Below are 27,617 nucleotides of genomic sequence, written 5' to 3'. Positions count from 1 at the left end.
TCCAGTACCACTCAAGCGCGAAACTACCAAATGACTATTTGTACACTCAATAGTATGGAAACATTTGGAGATCATTCTGAAACTGCGATCAAAACACCGTACAATTACAATTTACTAGAAAGGCTGCTTAGAAAGCTGTCCTTGACGTGCACGCACAAAAAAGTCAACAAATGGAATAGACTCCAAGAAAGAATATGGAGGCAAAAGCCCCCAGAATCACTTAAAAATTACTGAATGCCATTATAGGGGAACTTCAATGTCTTTTCAATGGAAAAACCAATGTAGATCGAATGGCAGTCCTTACCCATAATGACTTTGTGATCCAGGGTCTTGCCTGTTTGTGCAATGACAGGCTAAGTACATCAAAGCACAATGGCAACAGACCTGCATTTCCCAGAATATTCTTCAGCCACAAGTGCTGAAGAGTTCAAAATCAATCTTGTATCATTTTCAAAAGCTACTGTTTGCAGAAGGAATTATTTCATACATAAAGCATAAGGTGACTGAATCAGGAAATATAATTAACTTCCCTATTGCCAGTGCTAGGCAATGACCACCTGCACATGAGAGAATCTAAAAGTCCCCCTTGTCACCCAATGGCATTATCATCACGGAATCTCCCACTATTAAGATCATAGGGGTTACCATTGACTAGGAACTGAACTGGACAAAAGTGAGGACTGCAGATGCTGAAAACCAGAGTTTAGATCAGAATGGTGCTGGAAAAGCACAGCAGGTCAGGCAGCATCCAAGGAGCAGGAAAATCGACGTTTCGGGCAAAGCCCTTCATCAGGAATGGAGACAGGGAGCCTCCAGAGTGGAGAGATAAATGGGGGGGGGGGGGGGGGGGGGGGTGGGGGTGCTGGGGAGAAGGTAACAAAGAGTACAGTAGATATATGGGGGTGGGGGATGGAGGATGGAGGTGATAGGTCAGAGAGGAGGGTGGGGGAAGCTAGCAAAGAGTACAAGAGGGGAATGGGGGTGGGGATGGAGGTGATCGGTCAGAGGGGAGGGTGGAGTGGATAGGTGGGAAGGGAGATTGGCAGGTAGAACAGGTCATGAGGACATTGCAGAGCTGGAAGGTTGGAGCTGGGGTAAGGTGGGGGGGAAGGGAAATGAGGAAACTCATGACCTGTCCTACCTGCCAATCTCCCTTCCCACCGATCTGCTCCACCCTCCCCTTTGACGTATCACCTCCATCCCCACCTCTATTAACCTATTGTACTCTTTGCTACCTTCTCCCCAACCCCCCCCCCCCCCACCCCATTTATCTTTCCACCCTGGAGGCTCCCTGCCTCCATTCCTGATGAAGGGCTTTTGCCTGAAATGTCGATTTTCCTGCTCCTCGGATGCTGCCTGACCTGCTGTGCTTTTCCAGCACCACTCTGATCTAGAAACTGAATTGAACCAGCCATATAAATACTTTGGCTTCAAGAGCAGGTCAGAGGCTAGGATCCTGAAGCGAGTAGATTACTTCCTAACTCAAAGCCTGTCCATTAAATAGAAGGCACAAGTCAGGAGTGTGATGGAATACTCCCTGCTTCGCTGGATGTGTGCAGCTCCAAAAACACTGAAGAAGCTTGACACCATCCAGGTCAAAGCAGCCTGCTTGGTTAGCACCACATCCAAAAACATTCACACCCTCCAACACCGAAGCAGTATTGTGTACCATCCACAAGTTGCATTGCAAAAATTCACTGAGGGTCCTTAGGGAACACTTTTCAAACCTATGATCACTACCATCTAGAAGGATAATCAGGATGGCAAATACATGGGAAGACCACTGGTTTCAAGTGTCCCTCCAAGCCACTCACTACCTGACTTGGAAATATATCACCTTTCCTTTAATGTCACTGGGTCAAAATTATAGAACATCCTCCCTAAAGTATGTTTGCATACCTACATCAAATTTGTCAAGAACGCAACTTTTCAAGGGTAACAAATGGTGGTCCAGCCAATGAAACCCACATCCAATGAATACATTTTTAAAAAAATCATTAATTTGTCACTTTTCCACTTGTCACTTCCCGACACATTAGAAAACAGCAGGTCAGCTTGTTCTCAAAAGCAATCTGCATGGTCGCAAATAAAATTAAGCAAGTTAATATCTTAATGTACAGATTTTTGTTGGAATTTTCACTTGAGGAGTACTATTGCAGTGGACATGATCCTTTATGAGTTGAAATTGATTCACTGAGGTCTGTATAACCAAGCTACATTTCTTCTTTCACACTTAAATGCCAACATCACATTAGGTTTTAAAAGTATTATTGCTTTATGTTTAATTGGCACTTACCCAGGTTTCATGAAGACTCTGCCAAAGTGGATCTGGGCATGAAGGTCAATGTCCAACACCTGCTTCAGGTAATCCTATCAGACAGTAATAGTAACGATACTGGTAAAAGCTTGCACATGGTTTAGTTGACATCATTGCGAAATTAATATAATCATCATTACATAACAGCTCCATAATCATTATACCACAGATTTTCACTCTGTGGAGAATGTATTATGGCACTGTCCCTATGATTAAAAAACACGTTTTTTTGTTCCTGGCTTTATAAAGTTTGAAGTAGCTACTGTTAAATTTGAGGCTGCCCTGTTCAACTAGAAGCTAAAAGCAGAGGCACACCAAACAATGACAAATAATATCCCATTGTCTACAGAGTTGCGATTACTTGATATATTTATTACTTGATCATGGCAAAGATTTTAAATCACAAGAAGTTTAACTTGCTAGCTTTATCTTTTGATGGAAACCCAGGATCTGACAATGCTTGTGACTTATGGAGATATCACATCCTGAAAGGTACACTTCAATGATGGAATGTGTACTCAGGAAAGTGAATGCATTACTACTTAAACAATGATAAACTATCAGCTTTCCAAACAAGGATACATGCCCTTGTGAACTGATTCCAGTTTGCTTGCATGGATATAATATTTCACCCAAGTCTTTTTGCTTCCGTATATAGTTCTGTTTGTAAATAATTCCAATATTGCTTAAGACTGTATATAGTGGTATAAATTTTTTCCATTTGTCAGACAGGAGAGGCAGTGACCACGTCAGGCATTTTCCAAACAAATCATTTAAAACGGGAAAGAAATGACAGTCCCAAGCCATGTAAAGAAAGTAGGTTTCAGTTTATCGCATGTCTTGGTCTGTTAACGCAAACTGCTGCAAAAGGTATCTGTGAAAAAGCTTGAACTGCGAGTTAGTTAACATCATCTCCTGAGCAATGCCGACTATAATCACTTTGCTAGACATGTTTTCGATGACCAAGGACCTAAATTCTGAAATAGTCTCTGTACATCCTCCACCACATCTTCCACTTTTAAATCACTCCTTAAAAGCCGATTTCTCCTTAAGTGCTTTAAAGTTATATTTTGTTTGTGTGAAGTGAATGCTCATGTGATGTGTCCTGGAATGTTTATTACTGTAAAGGTGTGATATAAAAATGTTGTTGTGCCATCAATGCCACAATCTGTGGTTGATGATTTTATATTGCTAATGTTTGTACTAGATATAAAAAACATGCCCACTTCATGAGCAGGAAAACTGATTACCTAGCACTACAAAATTTCTATTGAGCTTACATTGAAATTACTATAATCTGGCATGATATATATATATTCAAAGTCAAACACGTTTGGCTGGATGATTAGATGTGAATTTGACAAGTTTTAATCGCCCACTCCTCCCATAAGACATAGGAGTGGAAGTAAGGCCATTTGGCCCATCGAGTCCACTCCGCCATTTAATCATGGCTGATGGGCATTTCAACTCCACTTACCAGCATTCTCCCTGTAGCCCTTAATTCCTTGTGATATCAAGAATTTATCAATCTGGCCTTGAAGCCATTTAGCGTCCCGGCCTCCACTGCACTCCGCGGCAATGAATTCCACAGGCCCACCACTCTCTGGCTGAAGAAGTGTCTCTGCATTTCTGTTCTGAATTTACTCCCTCTAATTCTAAGGCTGTGCCCATGGGTCCTAGTCTCTTCGCCTAATGGAAACAATTTCTTAGCGTCCACCCTTTCCAAGCCATGTATTAACTTGTAAGTTTCTATTAGATCTCCCCTTAACCTTCTAAGCTCCAATGAATACAATCCCAGGATCCTCAGCCGTTCCTCATATGTTAGACCTGCCATTCCAGGGATCATCCGTGTGAATCTCCGCTGGACACGCTCCAGTGCCAGTATGTCCCTCCTGAGGTGTGGGGCCCAAAACTGGACACAGTACTCCAAATGGGGCCTAACCAGAGCTTTATAAAGGCTCAGTAGCACATCGCTGCTTTTATATTCCAACCCTCTTGAGATAAATGACAACATTGCATTTGCTTTCTTAATCACGGATTCAACCTGCATGTTTACCTTTAGAGAATCCTCGACTAGCACTCCCAGATCCCTTTGTACTTTGGCTTTATGAATTTTCTCACCGTTTAGAAAGTAGTCCGTGCTTGTATTCTTTTTTCAAAAGTGTAAGACCTCACATTTGCTCATGTTGAATTTCATCAGCCATTTCCTGGACCACTCTCCCAAACTGTCTAGATCCTTCTGCAGCCTCCCCACTTCCTCGGTACTACCTGCCTGTCCACCTAACTTCGTATCATCGGCAAATTTCGCTAGAATGCCCCCAGTCCCTTCATCCAGATCATTAATATATAACGTGAACAGCTGCGGTCCCAATACTGAACCCTGTGGGACACCGCTTGTCACCGGCTGCCATTCTGAAAAAGAACCTTTTATCCCAACTCTCTGCCTTCTGTCAGACAGCCAATCCTCAATCCATGCCAGTAGCTCACCTCGAACACCATGGGCCCTTACTCAGCAGCCTCCTGTGTGGCACCTTATCAAAGGCCTTTTGGAAGTCTAGATAGACCACATCCACTGGGTTTCCCTGGTCTAACCTACTTGTCACCTCTTCAAAGAATTCTACTCCCCCACCCACCAACCCATCCCACATCTTTTTTGAGTGGATTTGCCCTCAGAAAAATTGACCTATTGTCTGCCACTAACATCTACTGTTCATCAATATCACCTCTCCGCTAATATTAACATTCCCATTTATATTTTGTGCGGGGGCACCTGTAACACGTATGTCATTTGCTCCTTTTTTTTCTGTAGCATAAAGCCAATCACCTTTTCAGTCCTCTTCAGTTCCAAGTAAGAATCATACTGGGCTTGAAATGTTAACTTTGTTTCTTTTTCCACACATGTTGCCAGACCTGTTAAGTTTCTCCAGCACTTTCTGTTGTTATTACCAAGTTGTATCTGTCTGTTCTGGGTGAGGGACATGAATTACAAGCATAGGCAGCCTGACCAACTTAACTTTTATTTGCATTGCTTCAAAATATTTACATGTATTATTACAATAGCATGCAGTATAAACTACCTTACAACCAAAGGCAGGCACTGATGCCTTTTACATGTGTTTTCCTTTAATCCCCTGAAAACAGACTCAGTTGACACAACATAGGAAAAGAGGAATTAGGAGTAGGAGTAGGTAATTCAGCCCTTTGAGCCCACTCCGCCATTTGACATGATCATGGCTGATCTTATTTTAGTCTAAACTCTACTTTCCTGCCTGTTCCCTAGAGCCCTTTATCCTGCTTTTTGTCAGAAACATATCTGTTTCTTTCTTGATTGATTCTGCCTCCACTACACTCTGGAGCACTGTGTTCCACAAGATTCGCAACCCTCTGAGTAGTTTCTCCTTATCTCAGTTTTGAACCCACCTTCTCTCACTCTATATCTATGACCTCTTGTTCGAAACTGTCCCACAAGGTGGAACATCTGCTCAATGTCCTCCTTATCAATCTCCTTGAGCATTTTCTTTCCTCAATCAGATAACCCCCTCCTTCTTCTCAGCTCCTGAGAGTACAACCTCAAACTATTCGACAGATCATTGTACACAGCCCTTTCAGCTCTGGAATCAGTTTGGTGAATCTCCTCTGAACAGCCTCCAGGGCCACCACATCCTTCCTCAAGTAAGGAGATTAAACCGGACACAATACTCCAGATGTGACCTCACCAGCACCTTATATATTTGTAACAACACTTCTTTCATTTTATAATCCAGTTCTTTCAAATCAATGCCAAGATTTAATTTGCCTTTCTTATTATATGCTGCACCTCCAAACCCAGTTGCCATGATTCACAAGGATACCTCCATATCTATGCACTTTGAATCTGCTTCCTATTTCAATAATAGTTTGCCTGTTTTATTTTTCTGGCTAAAATGGACAACATTGCACTTAATCACATTAAACTCCATCTGCCAGAGTATGATCCATTCTCCTGGCTTTCAAATTCAATCAGTAATCTCTTTATTTCCTCATCACAGCCTGTTTTCTCACCTATTTTGGTATCATCTGCAAATTTTGCTGTGTTACACTCTCTCCCTGCTTGCAGATCATTTACATCGATTTTAAATAGTTCAGGTCCGAGAACTGAACTGTGCAGCACCCCAATTCAGAGAAGGACCCATTGATGCTGACCCTCTGCTTTCCATCAGTCAGACAATTCTCTATCTAAGGCAATACTCTACCCCAACTCCCTGGGATCCAAATGTTTTGGATTAGTCTTTCACTTGTCAAATGCCTTCTGGAATTCAAGATATACAACATCCACTGGATCTCAATTGTTTACCTTAATGATTACAACCTCAAAGAACTACAGCAAGTTGAGCTTTGTTTTTCCAAGTATTCAGTTATGTCCTCCTTTCTAATTGACCCCAGCAACATCCCCACTACAGAGGCCAAACTGACTGGTCTATAGTTTCACACTTTTTGCCCATCCCCTTTTTTGAATAAGGGTATCACATTAGCTTGTTTTCAATCCATTGGTATCTTTCTAGATGCAGGGAATTTTAGAATATCATAATGATTGCATTCACCATCTCTGTTGCCACCTCCTTTAATACCCTAGGGTGCAGGCCAGCAGGCCTTGGGGATATATCTGCCTTCAATTCCATCAGCTTACTTCAAACCTTCTCCCCAGTTATAGCAATTTCAACAAATTCCTCTGTAGTAATACTTTTGGGAAGAAATTATCTTCCACTCTGTAAACAGAGACAAAATATTGGCTTAGTGCCTCTGTCATTTCTGAGTTTCCCATTATTACAGCACCATTTTTATCATTTATAGGGCCAATATTTACTTTTATTATTCACTTCTTTATTATATACTTGTAGAACCTTTTGTTACCAGTACTTACGTTTTCTGCTAGTTTCCTTTCGTAATTCATCTCAACTCTTTTGATTTCACTTTTAGTAATCCTTTGCTGACATTTAAAGTGCTTCTGATCGTCCAGAATGCCACTACCTTTTGCAGTATGATATGCCCTAGTTTTGCCTTTATGTTAGCCTTGACGTTTTTGTTAAGCCATGGATGATTTTTCACCTTTGAACAATTCCTCTTTCTCTCAAGGATATACTTTAGTTGAGAGGTATTTTGTATCACCTTAGCATTTGTCACTGATCTTCCATGTTCTTCCCTTTAATATTTTTGCCAGTCCACTAGGGCAAACCAGGAGGAAGTGTGGACTGCAGATGCTGGAGATCAGAGTTGAGAGTGTGGTGCTGGAAAAGCACAGCCAGTCAGGCAGCATCCGAGGAGCAGGAGAATCGACTTTTTGGGCATAAGCCCTTCATCAGGAATGAGGAATTCTCAATGAAGGGCTTATGTCTGAAACGTCAATTCTCCTGCTCCTCGGATGCTGTCCGACTGGCTGGGCTTTTCCAGCAACACACTCTCGACACGAGTTCCAACTCCTTCCTCAGGCCTGCATAATTTATCTTTGTCTGACACAAATACTCACGTATGTGACTCTCCCTTCACTCTTACAACCTGAATTTGAAATCTATCATGTTGTGACCACTCCTTCCAAGAGGATCCCATTACTACATGACTATTTATCAATTTGTCCTTGTTACATAACACTAAATCTAGAATAGTCAGTTCTCTGATTGGTTCCATGACATGTTGCTTGAAGAAATAATCCTTCATACACTCAATGAACCTTTCCTCGAGGCTACCCTTTCAAGTTGAATAATCCAGTCAAAATGCATGTTCAAATCACCCATAATTATTGTTGTGCCCTTTTCACAATCTCTCATCATTTCTTGGTTTATGTATGTCCTTTTTCAAAAGTAGCGTTTGGGGCTTGTAAATTATCCCTACCAAGGAGTTTCTTCTTTCGCTTTTTATTTCCACCCAGACTGCTTCAACATTTTGGTCCTGAGTGCCAATATCATTTCTTAATATACAGTAGCGCCTTGACATACGAACGACCCCGTTCACGAACAAATCGGTTTATGAACAGGATTGTACGTAAAATTTTGCTTCAACATACGATCGAAATTCAAGGTATGAACGCAAAAAGCCCGTGTGCGACCACGTGCTTTCATTGTCGTGCTTTGGACGCAAAAGCTCTTGGGCCCCGTGTGATCTCATTCAGTTCGGTCTTTGGCGCGTGCGCTGTGAACAGCCGTCCAAGCATTCTTACGCTATCCGAACAATGGGAAAAATTGATTCAGTTCGAGAACTTTTCGGTTCGCGAACTGGGTCCCGGAACGGATTAAGTTCGTAAGTCAAGGTGCTACTGTAGTTTTAATATCATCTTTAATCAATAAAGCAACTCCACCTCCTGCCCTACTTGTCTATCCTTTCAGAATAATGAGTACCCTTGGACATTTAACTCCCAGACCTGATCCTCCTAAAACCACATTATAGTAATCCCCAACAGGTTGTATGTATTTGTCTCTATGTCTACCGTCAGCTCATTGACTTTATTGAGTACATTTAGGGACAAAGTTGTTAAATACATTGGATGTGGACGTGATCTATATGGACTTCAGTAAGGTGCTCGACAAGGTTCCTCATGGTAGACTGTTAGCAAGGTTAGATCGCATGGAATAGAGGGAGAACTAGCTATTTGGTGGTGGTGGTGAAGAATTGCTTTTCAGAATGCAAGCCACAAGAACTGGTGCTGGGTCCACGACTTTTTGTCATTTATATAAATGATTTGGATGTGAACATAGGAAGTGTGGTTAGTAAGTTTGCAGATGACACCAAAATTGGAGGTGTGGAGGACAGCAAAGAAGGTTACCACAGAGTAAAACGGGATCTTGATCAGATGGGCCAATGGGCCGAGGAGTAGCAGATGGAGTTTAATTTAGATCAATGTGAGGTGCTGCATTGGAAATACGAATCAGGACAGGTTTTATACACTTCATGGTTGCTGAACAAAGAGACCTTGGAGTGCAGGTTCATAATTCCTTGAACATGGAGTTGCAGGTAGATAGAAAAGTGAAGGTGTCTGGTATGCTGGGTTTTATTGGTCAGTGCATTGAGATAGGAATTGAGAAGTCATGTTATGGCTGTACAGCACATTTGTTAGGCCACTATTAGAATACTGCATACAATTCTGATCTCCTTCCTATCGGAAGGACGTTGTGAAACTTGGAAGGGTTCAGAAACAATTTATAAGGATGTTGCCAGAGTCGGAGGATTTGAGCTATAGGGAGAGGTTGAATAAACTGGGGATATTTTCCCTGGAGCATTGGAAGCTGAATGGTAACCTTATAGAGGTTTAAAAAATCATGAGGGGCATGGATAGGGTAAAGAGACAGAGTCTTTTCTCTAGGGTGGGGAGTCCAAAACTAGAGGGCATAGATTTAAGGTGAGAGGGAAAAGATTTAAAAGGGATCTAAGGGGCAACATTTTCATGCAGAGGATGGTGCATACATGAAATGATCCACCAGAGGAAGTGGTGGAGGCTGGAACAGTTAGAACATTTAAAAGGCATCTTGATTGGTATATGAATAGAAAGGGTTCAGAGGGATATGGGCCAAATGCTGGCAAATGGGATTAGATTAATTTAGATATTTGGTCGTTAGGGATGAATTGGACCAAACTGTCTGTTTCTGTGTTATATATCTCTATGACTCTAAGTTCTATTGATTCGGCTTTCTCTTTTAATTTTTTATTGTGCATTAGGCTTTCCACACTCTCCATCCTTATTTATGAATCCCTGATAATAATACAACTCTCAGTTCTCAAGGAAGCAAAGATGGATTAAAAGAGAATCCTGAATTTAAACGAGCACACAGAAGAATCATTAAGATCATATTCACCGAGTGCACAACATACAACTCATCACTGTACGACATTTTGAAAACATAAATGTCTTGCAAAACTATATCAGTGGGTCATTCTGCTTGACTTAAGTAGATAAACCGTATTTTATTTTCCCTTCTCTACTGCCTTCCAGTCACATCTGCAAATTCTGTTGCAATAGCTGTGCTGACTTTTTATTGTATTTTGAGATATATCTGATGGTTACAGTCCAAATAGATTAGACTACCGATTTAGTGGTTGTGAATTATTTATGGATGACAGAGACAAGACACCTAACTGTTTCATGTTTAATTCTATAGGAAATAGCATCATGATTAACTCTTGAGCATTTTACTTTTTAACTATCTAATTTTTAAAAGAAACATAGGACTGAGGAACAACAGTAGGCATCTGGCCCCTCAAGTCTGTCCCAATATTTCTTAAGATCACAGTTGGTTTGATTGTGGTCTCAGCTTTTTTCCTGTCTGGATCCACAACAATGAACTCCCTTGTCTATCTAAATTCAATGTAATTCAGCTTTGAATAAATTTTAAGACTAATCCTCCACTACCCTTATGAGGAAGAGAATTTCAATCTCTTAACCATCAGAGAGAGAAAAAAAAGTCTTCTAATCTCTGCTTCTTCAACTATGTCCTCCATTTTGTTGCAAGGTTTGTGAAGGTTTGTAGGTCAGGTTGAGGTTTAGGGTGTAGGTTTGCTCGCTGAGCTGTAGGTTTGATATCTAGACGTTCCATTACCTGGCTAGGTAACATCATCAGTGGCGACCTCCAAGTGAAGCGAAGCTGTTGTCTCCTGCTTTCTATTTATATCTTTCTCCTGAATGGGGTTCCTGGGGTTTGTGGTGATGTCATTTCCTGTTCGTTTTCTGACGGGTTGATAGATGGTATCTAGATCTATGTGTTTGTTTATGGTGTTGCGGTTGGAGTGCCAGGCCTCTAGGAATTCTCAGGCATGTCTTTGCTTAGCCTGTCCCAGGATAGATGTGGTCTCCCAGTCTAAATGGTGGTTTTTGTTTCCTCCGTGTGTAGGGCTACCTCGTAGAGGCTTGGCACTCCAACCACAACGCCATAAACAAACACATAGATCTAGATGCCATCTATCAACCCCGCAGAAAACGAACAGGAAACGACATCACCACAAACCCCTGGAACCTCATCCAGGACAAACATATAAATAGAAAGCAGGAGACAACAGCTTCGCTTCACTTGGAGGTCGCCACTGATGATGTTACCTAGCCAGATAATGAAATGTCTGGATATCAAACCTACAGCTCAGCAAGCAAACCTCCACCCCCCCATGTCTTCTAGTTTTTAAACAAACACAATGTTGGAGAAATTCAGTAAGTCTGGCAGCATCTGTGCAGACAAAAACAAAGTTAATGTTTTGAGTCCAGTTTGACTTTTCTTCAGACTTGCTGAGCATTTCCAGAATTCCCTATGTTTGCTTCAGATTTTCAGCATCTTAAACATTTTGTACTTTTTTCCTACTTTTAGTCTCCTCACAAGGGGAAACATCCTCCTAGTATCTAGCCTGTTCAGTTACCTCAAAATTCTATAAGCTTCAATAAGGTTACCTCTCATTCTTCTAAACTCCAATGGGTTTAGGCCCAACCTCTTCAAGCTTTCTTCATTAGATAATTCTTCATCTCAGGAATCAGCTGATTGTAAAACAGTCATATTCTTTCAAATAATACAATCAAAACTATATGAAGTATTCCAAGTGTGGCTTTGCCAAACCCTGCACAGCTGAAGGAACGTTTACCTCCTTTAATAGTCCCTAACAGAAGATGTTATGCTAATTAGCCTATATTTTCCTGTTTTCCACCTCCCTTCTTTCTTGAATAAAGATGTTTCCATTGCAATTTTCCAATCTGCAGGAATCCTTCCAGAACCTAAGGAATTTTGGAAGATTATTTACAAAACAATCATGCAAGAGTCTAATACACAAGCTGTGTAGTCCTGAGGACTTAAAGACTATAAGTCCAAACAACTTTCTAGCACTTTTTCCTGGTTATGATGATTGTTTTGAGCTCATTCCTCCCCATCATTGCTTGATTTTCAACTATTTTGCAGAGGTTTTCCAAGTCTTGCAGTGTGAAATAGACACAAAATACTTGTTCGATGACTCCACTATTTCCATGGTCAATTTCCCAGTTTCTCTCTCACAGGATCACTTTAACTCTGCCACTGCACACTCATCTCAATAAAGGTCATTGACTACCATTCTTAGTATTGTGTGTGTCAGGTCCTCTCAATGGCTCTCATCTACTTCAATCTCCCAAAATACAAACCCTTTCTGCTCTCTATTCTTCCTACTCACTCACCAGGAACACCTTATCACCTCAGTTGTTTATGCATCACCACTAACTGCTCTTGTATCCCCTTTCATCATATTCAATCTTTCTCATTATCTCTTTGCAGGACAAGCTGATCCATAACCAGATCAAGATCCAATACTGGTGGGGAAAGGCAGACATTAGAGTCCTCACTTCCTTGTGAGAAGAGAATACTCAGTTTGGGTGGAGAAGAGCAGGACAGTTAAAGTAGAGATGAGGAGATATCAATGAACAACCAGCCCTGTAACTTACACTGCACTGCCCTCCCATTACCACAATGCTAACTTATTCTTAATCTTTATAAGCTTTCATACATCTTTGATAACTCATTCCCTCTGCTCTTTTGTGCAAGCACTAGTGGTACCACTGAAGTTTCAGAGGATGCACTTGAACCATTCACCAACCCAGACTTTCACCTGAGTGCCTACTCTTTCCAGATTAGACTCGAAGATATAAACCATAGGTGCTGGGGACTTGTCAGACTATAAGTTCAAAATATTTTCCAGCATTTTACCCTGGTCATGGTCATGATTGTTTTAAGCAATAGATCCATGTCATTGCTTGACTTTCAACTAATCTGGTGAGCTCATAACCGGTACATCTCTGTGGTGGATTGAGGAAGAAATGCCCAAGTCTCTGTCTGTCAAAAGACTGCTCAGTCCCAGACACACTCATAGTCTCAACTGTTAATATCCTGAACAACCTGTAGAGACCAGCATAGACACATCAGTCAGGTTCACCAGCTTTACACTTGGTAAACTGGAAGGAAGCACAGTTATTTCTATCATCAAGTTAGTGATTTCCAAAGAGAATGACATCCTGCAGAACACTCAGTGACTGCTGCACCTGCACATTATCACTTCGTCTATAGGTGTTCAGCATCAGTGGCAAGGCTAGAATGTGACAAGGGACTTCCCCCTTCCTCCAAGGGCTGATTCCTCGCAGGGACAGAGGGTGGTTCCAGTGGGTGCACACAGGAAGGACAGGTGACAGGGAGCTGCCCGGAAGCCTCTTCTCAGGCTTGTCCAGAGATGCATGGCCACTTCACCTCTCGCCTGCCCAGTGATCACAAAGCCTACTGCCATCAAAACTGAAAGGGAGGCGGTAGGCCCAAAGGCACCATGGGGTGACCGCTGAAGGGTTTGAAGTCAACAGGCCAACCACACAGCAGGCTCCCTCACACCAGTTGCAGAAGTCAGGATGGCAGTCAGAAGTAGTGGGAGGCAGAGGGACAAGAAAACCTATTGAAGGCATTAGTGGAGCATCATTGAAAAGAGTCTTTTACTTCAGAGAATAGTTTTTCCACTTGCATTGGCATTCAAGGTTGGGAGACAGAAAATGAGGAGAAAGTGAGGTCTGCAGATGCTGGAGATCAAAGTTGAAACTTTATTGCTGGAACAGCACAGCAGGTCAGGCAGCATCCAGGGAACAGGAGATTCGACGTTTCGGGCACAGGCCCTTCTTCAGGAATCCTGAAGAAGGGCCTGTGCCCGAAACGTCGAATCTCCTGTTCCCTGGATGCTGCCTGACCTGCTGTGCTGTTCCAGCAATAAAGTTTCAAGACAGAAAATGAGCAGCTTACATGTCCACACTGCATTAAGTGCAGTGGTCTGCTGAGTATGACTACACAAACACTACCTCTCACAGGTTCAACACTTTGACAAAATGCTCAAGCATTCCAAGGCAATATAACAGTTTGTATACACTCCAAAACAGTGAAGGCTGTCTGAAGATGGAAGGATCAAAGGGAGATTCCTGAGGATTCCTTTAACTTGCTAGCTATCAAGAGGAACTTCCCTGTACAACATCTGGATACTGTTGTGGGATGCCTTAGCATAGTCCAAGTGTCATCTTCATTCTGTGTCAGCCTGAGGTTTTATCAAGTTGTTCTTAGCCATGTCAGGAGGGGTCGTCCTCGTTTCCCAGCAGCCCTCCTCATATGGCCTGAGGACCTTAAAAAAATGTAGGAACTTGTGAGTTGTTGAGTATGTAAGAGTCATAGCAGCTCCCAGGATATCTGCACTGTCCTTTGGAATTTGACATCGTTGGTCAGATATACTTTGAACATAGATGGAGTGGAAGCCTTTTCAGTTGACAAGCTCCACAGGTTGCTGAGGATATTGGTCCGTCGATAATGCCCTGCACCTGGGGGTGCCAACAATGATGGAGAGTCCCAGTGCTCAAGCTGTTTGACTCTCATCGTCACAGGGAAGGATATTATAAGTCATTGAGAAAGTAGCGTCAGTATCATCCTGGATGCATTTGTGGGTTGAAGACTGGTAGGTGCCATATAGGTTCCTGGTTGTACCATGACAAGAGGCACAGGCATAAAAGTTCAAGGCAGCTGTGACCTTGGTGGCAACCAGGATAGGCTTCTGAGCGCAAGCCTTCCTCAAGTAGATTACAAAATTCAGCAATAATGGATGGAACAACCTTAAATCTGTACCTGCCCTGACTTTCAGACAGTTGAAATTAATAACTGCAAGGACTATAGATGCAGGTCTGAGCATTCTCCCCTGCCTCCTTGGTGGATCTTCAACTTCTGCTTTCCCCTCTGAAGGCTATACAGTGGTGGTTGTTCTTGCTAGGATTGAGCATGAACTCGTAATTACTGTACCCCTCTGCATTGTCTTTGGATTGCACTTAGCTACAATGAATCCAGGGATGGTGTTCTAATGTGAATTCTATGAGCAGTTAACCCTGTGGGAGAATGTCTGAAAGATAACATGATTTTATTCAAGGAATTCCTGAGCATTTGCATCCACCACTGAAGCTACCCACAGTATAGCTTGGAGGCTTCAGAAGGAGGTCAGTGCATGGCTTCAGAAGGAACTTTGAGTAATCCAACTGCAAGTTTCACAACCAAATGTTTCACACTATATCTGACAGGGAATTCTGCCAGTAAGCCACTGCCACAACCTGCCACTTCTCTCCATCTCCACAACTCCCAGTAGTTAGTGATAGCTTTTCATACCCTGAATAAATGACCCTGCTGGCATGCTCTGCACCATCCTGCAAAGAGAAGGCTCAATCCACATGGCAGCCTGTATACTTACATTTAATAAGAGGATCTGCAACTGGAAAGTACTGCCTTCCTGTACTTGCTCATGAAATGGAAACTTCAGGCTCAGGCTCCATTTAAGTGTCTTGTTACTATGACACTTGCCAGCTAATATGAGAAGGAGGTAACTTGTGTGTACACTATGTAATACTCATAATTGCTTGAGGACATAATTTTTCATCTGTTTTCCTGGACACAAATGGCTTGCTGATGAACACGGTTTGCACTTATCTGGGAGTCTAAGAGGCAGCTGAGCTTCAGAGGAACAGCTCGGGATACCAGTGTATAAATCTGGGCTGAGATTCAGGATACTTCCCACACCTGGGAGTCAGCTGCCTGAAACTGGCCTACATTGAGTTTGTAAGGAGAGCTAATTTTCTGTGAAGTCACAGGAAAGCTGTAAGTTCATTGGTTGATAAAAACTGTTTTAAATTGTTGCAAATTGGAAAAGGGTATCACTTTTAAATAAGTAGCTTTGGCTTAAAAACACCAGGAAGAAGGGAAAGTCAGAACCAAACAAAACTAATTCAAAATACAGGAAAGTTAATGTAAAGAATGGCAGCACAGCTCAGTTGAGTGGAATGTGAGTCTTGTAATTTGTGACAAGCCATGACTGACAACCGTATGTACAGGAAATGCTGCCAGCTGCAGAAAAGGGAGATCTATTTTCCATTTTAGAAGCTGGTGAAAGTGCGACTTCCTCAAGGCAGTGCAGTCAGAGCCATGTTTGTGGTACTCTATGTGACTCAATGGTACAGGACGGGAGGGAGAAGAAAGGAAGAGCAATAGTGGTAAGAGATTCATTAATTAGGCAAACAGACATACATGATCCACGATGGCATATTGTCTCCTGGTGCCAAAGTCAAAGATGTCACAGAGCAGCTGGAGGACATTCTTTTGAGGAAAGGTGAACAGCCAGAGGTCACAGTTCACAATGGTATCACTGACTTTGGCAGGGAGGCGGATATAGTCCTGTAATCAGAATTTGGCGAGCTATGTAGAAAGTTAGCAAGCAAGGCCTCAACTGCAATAATGTGCCACATGCAAGTGAGTCCAGAAATAGGAGGATGAGGCAGATGGGGCCTATACAAGCTGGAAGCAAAGCTTCTGAACAGATCTGGGACTTAAATCCTTGCAGAGGCGTTTTGCTGGTGCTGTTTGCAAGCTGAAACTAAATTGGCAGAGGTGTGGGAAATAAGTGAGAATATTAGGGAGGAATATCATGTTGCAAAGATACTTGGGAGAGACAGTTAACATTTGTAGACAGAACAGATTCATTCGTGAACTCAGCATAAGGGAGAAAGTAAGGAAATCTAAATCAGGTTACTGTGTATGTGTGTGAATACTCAGAGTATAGTAAATAAGACTGGAGAATTGCAGGTGCAGTTGGTATACGGAAATATAATGTTGTGGAAATAACAGAGACTTGGCTCCAGGAAAAGTGTTAAATATCTGGGTACAAGGAATTCAGAAAAAAAAAGGTAAGGAGAGGGATGGGCATATTTGTTATGGAGAGTTGGAGAAAGAGGATGTCTCAGAGGGGTCAAAGAGAATTAATGTGGCTAAGGAACCAAAAATGGTACAATAATATTACTCAGTGCAGTCTACAGACTACAAACTAGTGGGAAGGATGTAGAGGAATGAATCTGCAGAACAATTACAGAGAATGCAAACATTATAGGGCAGTTGTAATAGTGGACTTTAATTACCTGAATGTAGACTGGGACATTGGTAGGGTAAAGAATGATGAAGGAGGACAAAGTGAGGTCTGCAGATGCTGGAGATCAAAGTTGAAACTTTATTGCTGGAACAGCACAGCAGGTCAGGCAGCATCCAGGGAACAGGAGATTCGACGTTTCGGGCACAGGCCCTTCTTCAGGAATGAGCGGAGAGTGTTCAGCAGGAGAAGATAAAAGGTAGGGAGGAGGGACTTGGAGGAGGGGCGTTGGAAATGTGATAGGTGGAAAGAGGTCAAGGTGAGGGTGATAGGTCGGAGTAGGATGGAGGCGGAGAGGTCAAGAAGAAGACTGCAGGTCAGGAAGGCGGTGCCGGGCTGGAGGGATCCGGCTGAGACAAGGTGGGGGGAGGGGGGATGAAGAAACTGGTGAAGTCCAAGTTCATCCCCTGCGGTTGGAGGGTTCCCAGTCGGAAGATAAGACGCTCCTCCTCCGACCGTCGGGTTGTTGTGGTTTGGCGGTGGATGAGTCCAATGACCTGCATTCCTCAACCGTTCCAGAAACTTCCATCGGCCTCCGAAACCAGTCCGGCGCCAATACACACGCGGCCGCTACAGCGCCCGCGGCAATAGCTGCAGACGCCGACGACGATGACGTCACTTCCGCCCCCACCGACCTCGCAACCTTCATGATCGCGGCCCAAACAACCGCCTCCGGGATCGCCGCACAGACAACCTGCTCTGCGATTGTCATGAAGACAATCACCAACAGATTGGCGACCTCCGCGGCTATGGGGAAGAACTCTGTCTCCGTGGTCGCCGCAGCTACTTCCGCCCCCAGTGACGTCAGCAACCTACATTTGGACCACATCGCCGCATGTGTCTCCGCCCCCCCGCCGCGTTCCGTCACCACGCCTAACCCCGCCCCCCCGCCGCGTTCCGTCACCACGCCTAACCCCGCCCCCCCGCTGCGTTCCGTCACCGCGCCTAACCCCGCCCCCACGCCGCGTTCCGCCACCACGCCTAACTCCGCCCCCCGGCCGAGTTCCGTCACCGCGCCTAACCCCGCCCCCACGCCGCGTTCCGTCACCGCGCCTAACTCCGCCCCCCGGCCGAGTTCCGTCACCGCGCCTAACCCCGCCCCCCTGCCGGTCTCCATCACCATGTCCAACTCCGCCCCCACGCCGACCTCTGTCCCCGCCCCCAGGCCTAACCCCGCCCCCACATCCAGCTCCAGCCCCACACCAGGTCCTAGCTCCCCGCCATGCCGTGTGTTCACCATCCCTCCAGATTTGCCCCTCTCTGAGGATGAAAGATCAGTCCTCAGCAGAGGTCTCACCTTCGTTCCCACACGTTCTCGGGTCAATGAATTCAATACACGGAGTGACACCGAACAATTCTTCCGCCGCCTTCGCCTCCGTGCCTTCTTCTTCAATGAAGACTCTCGCCCACCCTCTGACGACCCCTTCTCCCACCTCCAACACACCCCGTCCACCTGGACACCCCGTGCTGGCCTCCTACCTGCCCTCGACCTCTTCATAGCAAACTGCCGCCGCGATATTAACCGCTACCTGAACTCCCCCACCCCTCCCACCCACTCCAACCTCTCACCCTCGGAACGCGCAGCCCTCCACTCCCTCCGTTCCAACCCCAACCTCACCATCAAACCAGCTGACAAGGGAGGCGCAGTAGTAGTTTGGCGCACTGACCTTTACACCGCTGAGGCCAAACGCCAGCTCGCAGATACCTCCTCCTACCGTCCTCTTGACCATGACCCCACCCCCCACCACCAAACCATCATCTCCCAGACCATCCATCACCTCAGGGGACCTCCCATCCACCGCCTCCAACCTCATAGTCCCACAACCCCGCACCGCCCGTTTCTACCTCCTGCCCAAAATCCACAAACCTGACTGCCCCGGACGACCCATCGTCTCAGCCTGCTCCTGCCCAACCGAACTCATCTCGGCATACCTCGACACGGTCCTGTCCCCATTAGTCCAAGAACTCCCCACCTACGTTCGTGACACCACCCACGCCCTCCACCTCCTCCAGGATTTCCGCTTCCCCGGTCCCCCAACGCCTCATCTTCACCATGGACATCCAGTCCCTGTACACCTCCATCCCCCATCACGAAGGACTCAAAGCACTCCGCTTCTTCCTTTCCCGCCGTACCACCCAGTACCCTTCCACCGACACCCTCCTTCGACTGACCGAACTGGTCCTCACCCTGAACAACTTTTCTTTCCAATCCTCCCACTTTCTCCAAACAAAAGGAGTAGCCATGGGCACCCGCATGGGCCCCAGCTATGCCTGCCTCTTCGTAGGGTATGTGGAACAATCCATCTTCCGCAACTACACTGGCCCCACCCCCCATCTTTTCCTTCGCTACATCGATGACTGTATCGGCGCTACCTCGTGCTCCCACGAGGAGGTTGAACAGTTCATCCACTACAATAACACCTTCCACCCCAACCTCAAATTCACCTGGACAGTCTCGGACTCCTCCCTCCCCTTCCTAGACCTTTCTGTTTCTATCTCAGGCGACCGAATCAACACGGACATCTACTACAAACCAACCGACTCCCACAGCTACCTGGACTACACCTCCTCCCATCCTGCCCCCTGTAAAAACGCCATCCCATTCTCCCAATTCCTTCGTCTCCGCCGCATCTGCTCCCAGGAGGACCAGTTCAAAATACGTACAACACAGATGGCCTCCTTCTTCAAGGACCGCAATTTTCCCCCCGACGTGGTCGACGGTGCCCTCCACCGCATCTCCTCCACTTCCCGCTCCTCCGCCCTTGAGCCCCGCCCCTCCAACCGCCACCAGGACAGAACCCCACTGGTCCTCACCTACCACCCCACCAATCTCCATGTACAGCGCATCATCCGCCGTCACTTCCGCCACCTCCAAACAGACCCCAGCACCAAGGATATATTTCCCTCCCCTCCCCTATCAGCTTTCTGTAGAGACCACTCCCTCCGCAACTCCCTTGTCAGATCCACACCCCCCACCGACCCAACCTCCACTCCCGGCACCTTCCCTTGCAACCGCAGGAGGTGCAACACTTGCGCCCACACCTCCCCCCTCACTTCTCTCCAAGGCCCCAAAGGAAACTTCCATATCCGCCACAGATTCACCTGCACCTCCACCCACATCATCTACTGCATCCGCTGCAGCCGGTGTGGCCTCCTCTATATTGGGGAGACAGGCCGCCTACTTGCGGAGCGATTCAGAGAGCACCTCTGGGCCACCCGGACGAACCAACCCAACCAACCTGTAGCACAGCATTTCAACTCCCCCTCCCACTCCACCGAGGATATGCAGGTCATTGGACTCATCCACCGCCAAACCACAACAACCCGACGGTCGGAGGAGGAGCGTCTTATCTTCCGACTGGGAACCCTCCAACCGCAGGGGATGAACTTGGACTTCACCAGTTTCTTCATCCCCCCTTCCCCCACCTTGTCTCAGCCGGATCCCTCCAGCCCGGCACCGCCTTCCTGACCTGCAGTCTTCTTCTTGACCTCTCCGCCTCCATCCTACTCCGACCTATCACCCTCACCTTGACCTCTTTCCACCTATCACATTTCCAACGCCCCTCCTCCAAGTCCCTCCTCCCTACCTTTTATCTTCTCCTGCTGAACACTCTCCGCTCATTCCTGAAGAAGGGCCTGTGCCCGAAACGTCGAATCTCCTGTTCCCTGGATGCTGCCTGACCTGCTGTGCTGTTCCAGCAATAAAGTTTCAACAAAGAATGATGAAGGACAAACTTTCTCCATGTGCTTAGGATAACCGCTCAACAGAAGTGTGTCTCATCCAACAAGAAAGGATGCACTGTTGAACAGAGATGGGATGGGCTAAGCAGATCAAGGATCAGTGGGAGAATGTGTAGGAGACAGTGATCACTGTACTGAAAGGTTTAAGACATTGACAGGAAAGGACAAATAGGCAATCCATAGGAAGAATAATTAACTAGGGAAAAGCTGATTTCAGTAAGGCAAGAATGGAGCTCAGCTGAACAGACTGGAGCAAATGATTGATAGGAAAAACTAGCTATATGACGGGCTACCTTCAAAAAAGAAATGGCTCAGATACAGTCAAGGTATATTCCCTCAAATGGCAAAGGTCAGGCAATCAAATCCAGAGTTCCAGGTGAAGCTCTGCTAGTCTACTGAAAACATTGCTCAAAATGTGGTGACCGCTGTGTAAAACACCTACATTCTGTCTGCAAAAAAAGACCGAGCTTCCAGTTGCCTGCCACTTTAACACGCCACCCTGTTCCCTGGCCAACATCTCTCTCTCAGGCTTGCTGCAGAGCTCCAGTGAAGCTGAAAGAACAGCAGCTCAGTTTCTCCTTGGGAGTTCTACAGCCTTCTGGACTCAATATTAAGTTCAGCAATTTGTGGACTAGACATCTTCCCCACTTCCGAAAAGCAAGGAGGTTATGCTGAACTTGTGTAAGCCATTTGTTAGATCTCTGCTGGAGTACTGTGAACAGTCCAAGCTACCACTGTTTAAGAAGCATGTGAAGGCAATGGATATAGTGCAGAAGAGAGTTCTCGGGATGAGAAACTTCAATTATCAGAATAGATTAGAGTGGTTGGGACAGTTTTCCTTGGAAAGAAGAAGGCTAAGAGGAGATCTGAAAGAAGGTTTCAAAATCATGAGAGGTCAGGACACAGTAAAAGTGATGATTTGTTCCTGCTTGGAAAAGAATGTAGAATAAGAGGGCACTGATTTAAGATGACTTGGAAACGTACCAAAACACATCTGTGATTCTGTGCATTATTTAGTCAGTGGAGGCTTGATTATTGAAATTGCTCCTAGCAGGGCCTCAAATTCCAAGATCTTTTACTCTGTCTTGAACAGATAAAGTAATCTCACATAGGCATGATGTATTGTGAACTGTTTGAACTTCACCCCTATTTCAGAGCTCATAGTCTCTCTCTTCCTGCTCCCATTCACCAGGAAGTCCTATCCTATTCTCTACAATTCCCTCCGAATGCAATAACCATTCCCTTGGAGATGCTGTATAGTGATGCCAGTCCCTAGTTTAGAATTGTCTTCTTTCCCCAGGATTCCATGGACTGCCAACTGATGATTATTGACTAAATCCCATGACTGACCATGGCATAATGGTCCAGACTGACATGGCAGGATGACCCCGACTGACTATATCCTTTCATTTTTCCGTATCTTTGATTGTAAACCGAAATGGGAAAAGTTCTGTTTTAAAAATCAAGCATTGTGGAAAGGATTAATTCACTTTTGAAAAGCAATTTAGCTGACTCTCATTGTAAATGCTATCTACACTACCATTTATTCAAGCAGAGGAGGAGTCTAGTTGCTAGTGAGCTGGGGCCAAGGGATGTGTACGAATGGAAATTTGGCCAGCAACGGGTAGCTGTTTGATCTGGGGAAAGGTGACCTGTTGTCAATGACAAAGACCTTCTGCCTGCCAACAGCTATGTGATTCACTCCCAGGTAGCTAAACAATTTGTGACAATGAATATTTTAGCAGAAGTCATTTGACTTCTATTTAGGACGAAACTCTCCTCTCAGTAGTAAATACACATCAAGCCTGAAGTTGCTGTAAGCTGTACTTCTCAACTATTGTGCCAGATAGTTCATGAGTGTGAACCAGTTGTTCTGTACCTCTGCCAATCAAATGAAAGCACCTGGACAGGGAAGAATGAGGACCAGCAGGACTGTACAATTTGAAAGGATCATCTCAGGGAACCTTATTGAAAGGGACTGATGAACTACTTTTCCAGTCTCTCTCTTTGCGCATGACACCCATATTTTTCTTTATCTATCTGTGTGTGTAGGGAGAATGTTATAAAGTTAGTGATTTAACAAGTAGGCTTATATGCCAATGGTCTTAAAGGTTTACCTGTTGTTATAACATATTTATTTTTCTCTTTATTTACTCATAAGACATGGGTGTTGCCAGCTGGTCAGTATTTACTGCCCAACCCTAGTTGCCCTTCAGAAGGTGATCGTGAACTGCCATTTGAATTGCTGATGTCCACGTGCTGTAGCTAGACCCACAGTGCCTGTAGGGAGGGAATTCCAGGATTTTGACCCAGCGACTTAAAGGAATGGTAATATATTTCCACGTGGCTTGGAGAGGAACTTGCAGGTGATGGGCTCTGATGTATCTGTAGCCCTTGTCCTTCTAAATGAAGTGGTCATGGTTTGGAAAATACTGTCAAAGGATCTTTCTGCAGTGCATCTTGTAGATAGTATGCATTGTGGCTAAGTGTCCGTGGTGGAGGGAGTGGATACTTGTGGATATGGTGCCAATCCAGCTTTGTCCTGGATTGTGTCAAATATCTTGAATGCTGTTGAAGCTGCACCCATCAAGGCAAGTGGGGAATAATCTGTTACACTCCTGACCTGTGCCTTATAGACACTGGACAAGCTTTGGGGAGTCAGGAGGTGAGTTACTCATCACAGTATTCATAGCTTCTGACCTGCTCTTGTAGTCACTATATTTATGTGTAAGATCAGTTCAGTTTCTGATCAATGGTAACTTCAAGGATGTTGATAGTGGGAGATTCAGTGAAGGTTACATCACTAAAATGTTATATGTTGGTGGTTAGATTGTCTCTCAATGGTCATTGCCTTGCACTGGTGTGGTATGAATGTTACTTGGCACTTGTCTTCTGGAGCCTGGATATTGTCTAGATTATGTTGCATGTGAACATGGACTGCTTCAGTATCTGAGGATCATGAATGGTACTGAACATTGTGTAATCATTGACAAACATCCCCACCTCTGATCTTATAATGGAGGGATGGTCATTGATGCAACAGCTGAAGATATTTGGGTCTAGGACACTACACTGAGGAATGTCTGCCGAGATATCCTGAAGCTGAGATGACTGACCACCAACAATCATAACTATCTTCCTTTAGACACGGTTATGACTCAACCGGCAGTGAGTTTGCTGGATGATATCCATTGATACCAGTTTTGCTAGTGCTCCTTGAATGCACATTCGGTCAAATATGGCCTTGATGTCAAGGCTGTCACCTTCAGCACACCTCTGGAATTCAGCTCTTTTGTCCATATTTGAACTAAGGCTGTAATGAGGTCAGGAGCTGAGTGACCTTGACAGAATCCAAACTGAGCATCACTGAGCGGGTTATTGCTGAGCAGATGCTGCTTGATAGCACTGTTGATGACACTGTCCATCATCTTATTGATGATCAAGAATTAAAAAAAGTGTGGTGCTGAAAAGCACAGCCAGTCAGGCAGCATCCGAGGAGTAGGAGAATCGACATTTTGAGCATAAGCTCTTCATCAGCAGTGAGGGGGAGGTCCAAGTACGTTTCGAGCATAAGGATACACCTGACTGGCTGTGCTTTTCCAGCACCACACTTTTTGACTCTGATCTCCAACATCTGCAGTCCTCACTTTCTCCTGATGCTAAAGAGTAGACTCATGAGCTGGTAACTGTAACTAGTGTTGTAAGTGTACAGGAAGAGCTTGGCTAAGGAAGTGGCAAGTTCTGGAGCAGAAATCTTCAGTACTATTACTGGAATGTTGTCAGGACCTATAGCTCCTACAGTATTCAATGCCTGCAACCATTTCTTCTTTAAGAAATAATAGCAACATGTGTGTGCTTTCTATCACCCTGAATCTAAAGACAGGTAAATTGGGGAATTTTGCATACTTCAGTAAATATTTTAACTTTTGTGATGATTCCAATAATAACAGGGCTTGATTTCCAGTCGGCTGTTCCCCTGAGGTGTATCACTATTGTCTATTCACTGGACTGATGTCTCAACAGTGCTCTGACTGGCCTACCAGTAATCCTTAACTGATTGCACAGTGTCCAGAAATGACTGTGGACAACTACTGGAATGAAAGACATGAATCCCTGGATTTGTGTAGATTAAGTGCCTGGCTGACTGTGGCCAAACCTTTGTAATATTACTGGACTAAACTCTTGTGTGATATCCCATCCTCCCCACCTGACAAAGCTACTTTTTTGACTTTTACAATTTGCCATTTGTTTGAAGCACTCACACCTGGAATTCTGTGACAAATTTGTCCCCTGATCAACAGAAAGATATATTAGTATTGAAGGCAGTTCAGAGAAGGGTTCACTTGGTTGATTCTGGGTGAAAAGGGGGTTTCTTATCAGTAGTGCTTGAGTAGTTGGGTCTGTATGCATTGCAGTTTAAGAGGAAAATCATCATCCTGATTTGAAACTATTAAACCACTCCTTCACTGTTTATAGGATCAAAATTCAACACTATGGGTATGTTTAAACACCTGGAGTACAGTGGTTCAAGAGGATGGGTTACCACAACCTCTAATGGACTTCTAATTGGACAGTAAATGCTAGTGACACCGACATAAAAAAATGGTAATCAATCCCTCATGGTAATGCTAATCAGATTTCTGTGTTACAGTTTGCAACCAGGTATTTGTCAAATTTCATTTGTTTCTATTCGATTATAGATTATATGATTTATTTTAGCCTGTTAAAGTTCTGGTCTGTTTTTGTTATTCTATCACTCTGAACTGATTGACAGTATCGCAAGCGACTATGTACATTTCAGGACACAGATTACAGTAATTTATGACTAATCCTGCTAATCACACTTTCCTGCAAAACCAGGCTGCAGCTTCTGGATCATATGATTCCAAGTTCATTTGTTGGAGCTGCTGTTAAATTGTTTCAAGGGAAAATCTGCATTCAAATAATGAAAGTTGGGTCATCTAACTGGTCACATCTGTTTTGGTTCTTCAACTGACGAAAAGTCTACTCAAATCAGAAAGAGGTAAGCATTGATGGTATTGCAATCCATCTTAGCTTTGTGATTTTCCTGGTGATACTTTTTATATGGCATGGCAGTAATAGCATGACATCGTAGCAGATGAAGCAAGATATTTGTTTATTTAGTTATATTTATTATATAATTTGAACAATACGCTGGCTATTTTTTAAGTTGAAGAAATATTTTTTTCATTTGATTGTAGGATGTGGGTGACATTGGTTGGTCCAGCATTTATTATCCTTCCCTAATTTCCCAGTGTGGAGTTCACAGTCACAGGCATGGATGGGGATGATCTTTCTTCAAGGATATTACTGAATCAGATGGGGGCTTTGTGACAATTGACAATGATTTCATAGTCATCATTAGACTCTTAATTCCAGATATTTATTGAATTCAAATTTCACCATGGTGGGAATTGAAACCAGATCTCCAGAACATTACCTGGCTCTCTAGATTGCATACCCCAACTAGAACAGCAGAGTACGGGACCTGAATCAGCATGGAAGGAGGCCATTCGGCCCAGCCTGTTTGTGTCAGCTCTCTGAAACAGGCATTTACCCAATTTATGGTAGCACTACACTTTCTCTTTTCTGATAATGATCCAATTCCCTCTTAAGTGCATTGACTGAACCTCTCCCCCCACACACTAAGTCAGTGTATTCAATTCTGAACCACTCACTGCATGCAAGTCTCTCCTAGTGTTTCATAATGTTTCCATTGCTTAGTTTGCCAATTATGCATCATTCTCAATCTAGAAATAGGTACCAGAGAGAGAGAGACAATCCAACTGCATAATTGCATCCTCCACATACTGTTCAGATAATATCTGATTGGTATTTTCCATTCCTTCAGGTTTAGGAAGGTTATTTTATGGACAGATCATGAATGTAAACGGATTAACCTTTGTGACAATGATGTAGATCAATACGAATGTTACAATTTTTGATGTTCAGCCAAGAAATTGTGCTGAGATAGATTGGATGACTCAAAGGTTAAAGCTTTCTCTTTAATAACAGTATTCATTAATTGAACCAAACATTTGACAAATCGTGTTTAACTCCTTAAGACGTGGGTGTTAAGATGCTATTGTTATGGAAATGATTCTATTTCTTAGGCACTCACTCAAAAGCTCCTTAATTGTTGACTGAATCGAATGGTGCGATTATCCATGTTCCAACATTACGCACTTGTCACCTTATGCTGATGGATGTGTTGTCAGGAAAACATATCTGCTTTCAGGTTCACAAGTAACTTCACCCAAATTGAGGATAGAAACACTGGCATGGTCCCTTAGTACAATTTGATAGAAATTTGAGTCCTCACAATTTCAGTTGCTGACTCTTACAATCTAAAGATGTTCAGTTACAATATTTCAGATCTAATTTCCTCAAGAAAGAGAAGTGGGCCCATCAGAACAATGGTATCCACTATTCATTGAGCAGAGTTCAGAGGTTTCATTCAGCTAAACATTATCTCAAAACAGCAATAGCTTCTTCTTGCTATCATTCTTTGTGTTTGTAGAAGCGCCTTCATTTTGGTTAGTCTCATCCCAGTTCATTTCCCCGTCTCTTAGTATACAAATGTCAGTATTCTGTGCCATTA

At 44.1% G+C, this 27,617-nt stretch overlaps 1 protein-coding gene across 30 annotated transcripts in view; it reads right to left on the bottom strand.

Annotated features, from left to right (window-relative positions):
- Positions 1 to 27,617, bottom strand: part of LOC122553706 (gephyrin) — a 540,724-nt gene that overhangs the window by 35,408 nt on the left and 477,699 nt on the right. For all 30 annotated transcript variants that reach the window (XM_087989971.1, XM_087989989.1, XM_087989990.1 and 27 more), the window contains one exon: positions 2,297 to 2,370. In XM_087989971.1, coding sequence (XP_087846097.1) covers positions 2,297 to 2,370 — 74 coding nt within the window. The remainder of the gene's footprint in view (positions 1 to 2,296; positions 2,371 to 27,617) is intronic.

Source organism: Chiloscyllium plagiosum, unplaced genomic scaffold, assembly GCF_037043375.1.
Source record: "Chiloscyllium plagiosum isolate Xiang-an unplaced genomic scaffold, Cpla_swu_hap1 HiC_scaffold_8, whole genome shotgun sequence".
Taxonomy (NCBI): domain Eukaryota; kingdom Metazoa; phylum Chordata; class Chondrichthyes; order Orectolobiformes; family Hemiscylliidae; genus Chiloscyllium; species Chiloscyllium plagiosum.
Note: the sequence above shows the minus strand (reverse complement) of the source record. Positions and strands in the feature narration are given on the sequence as shown.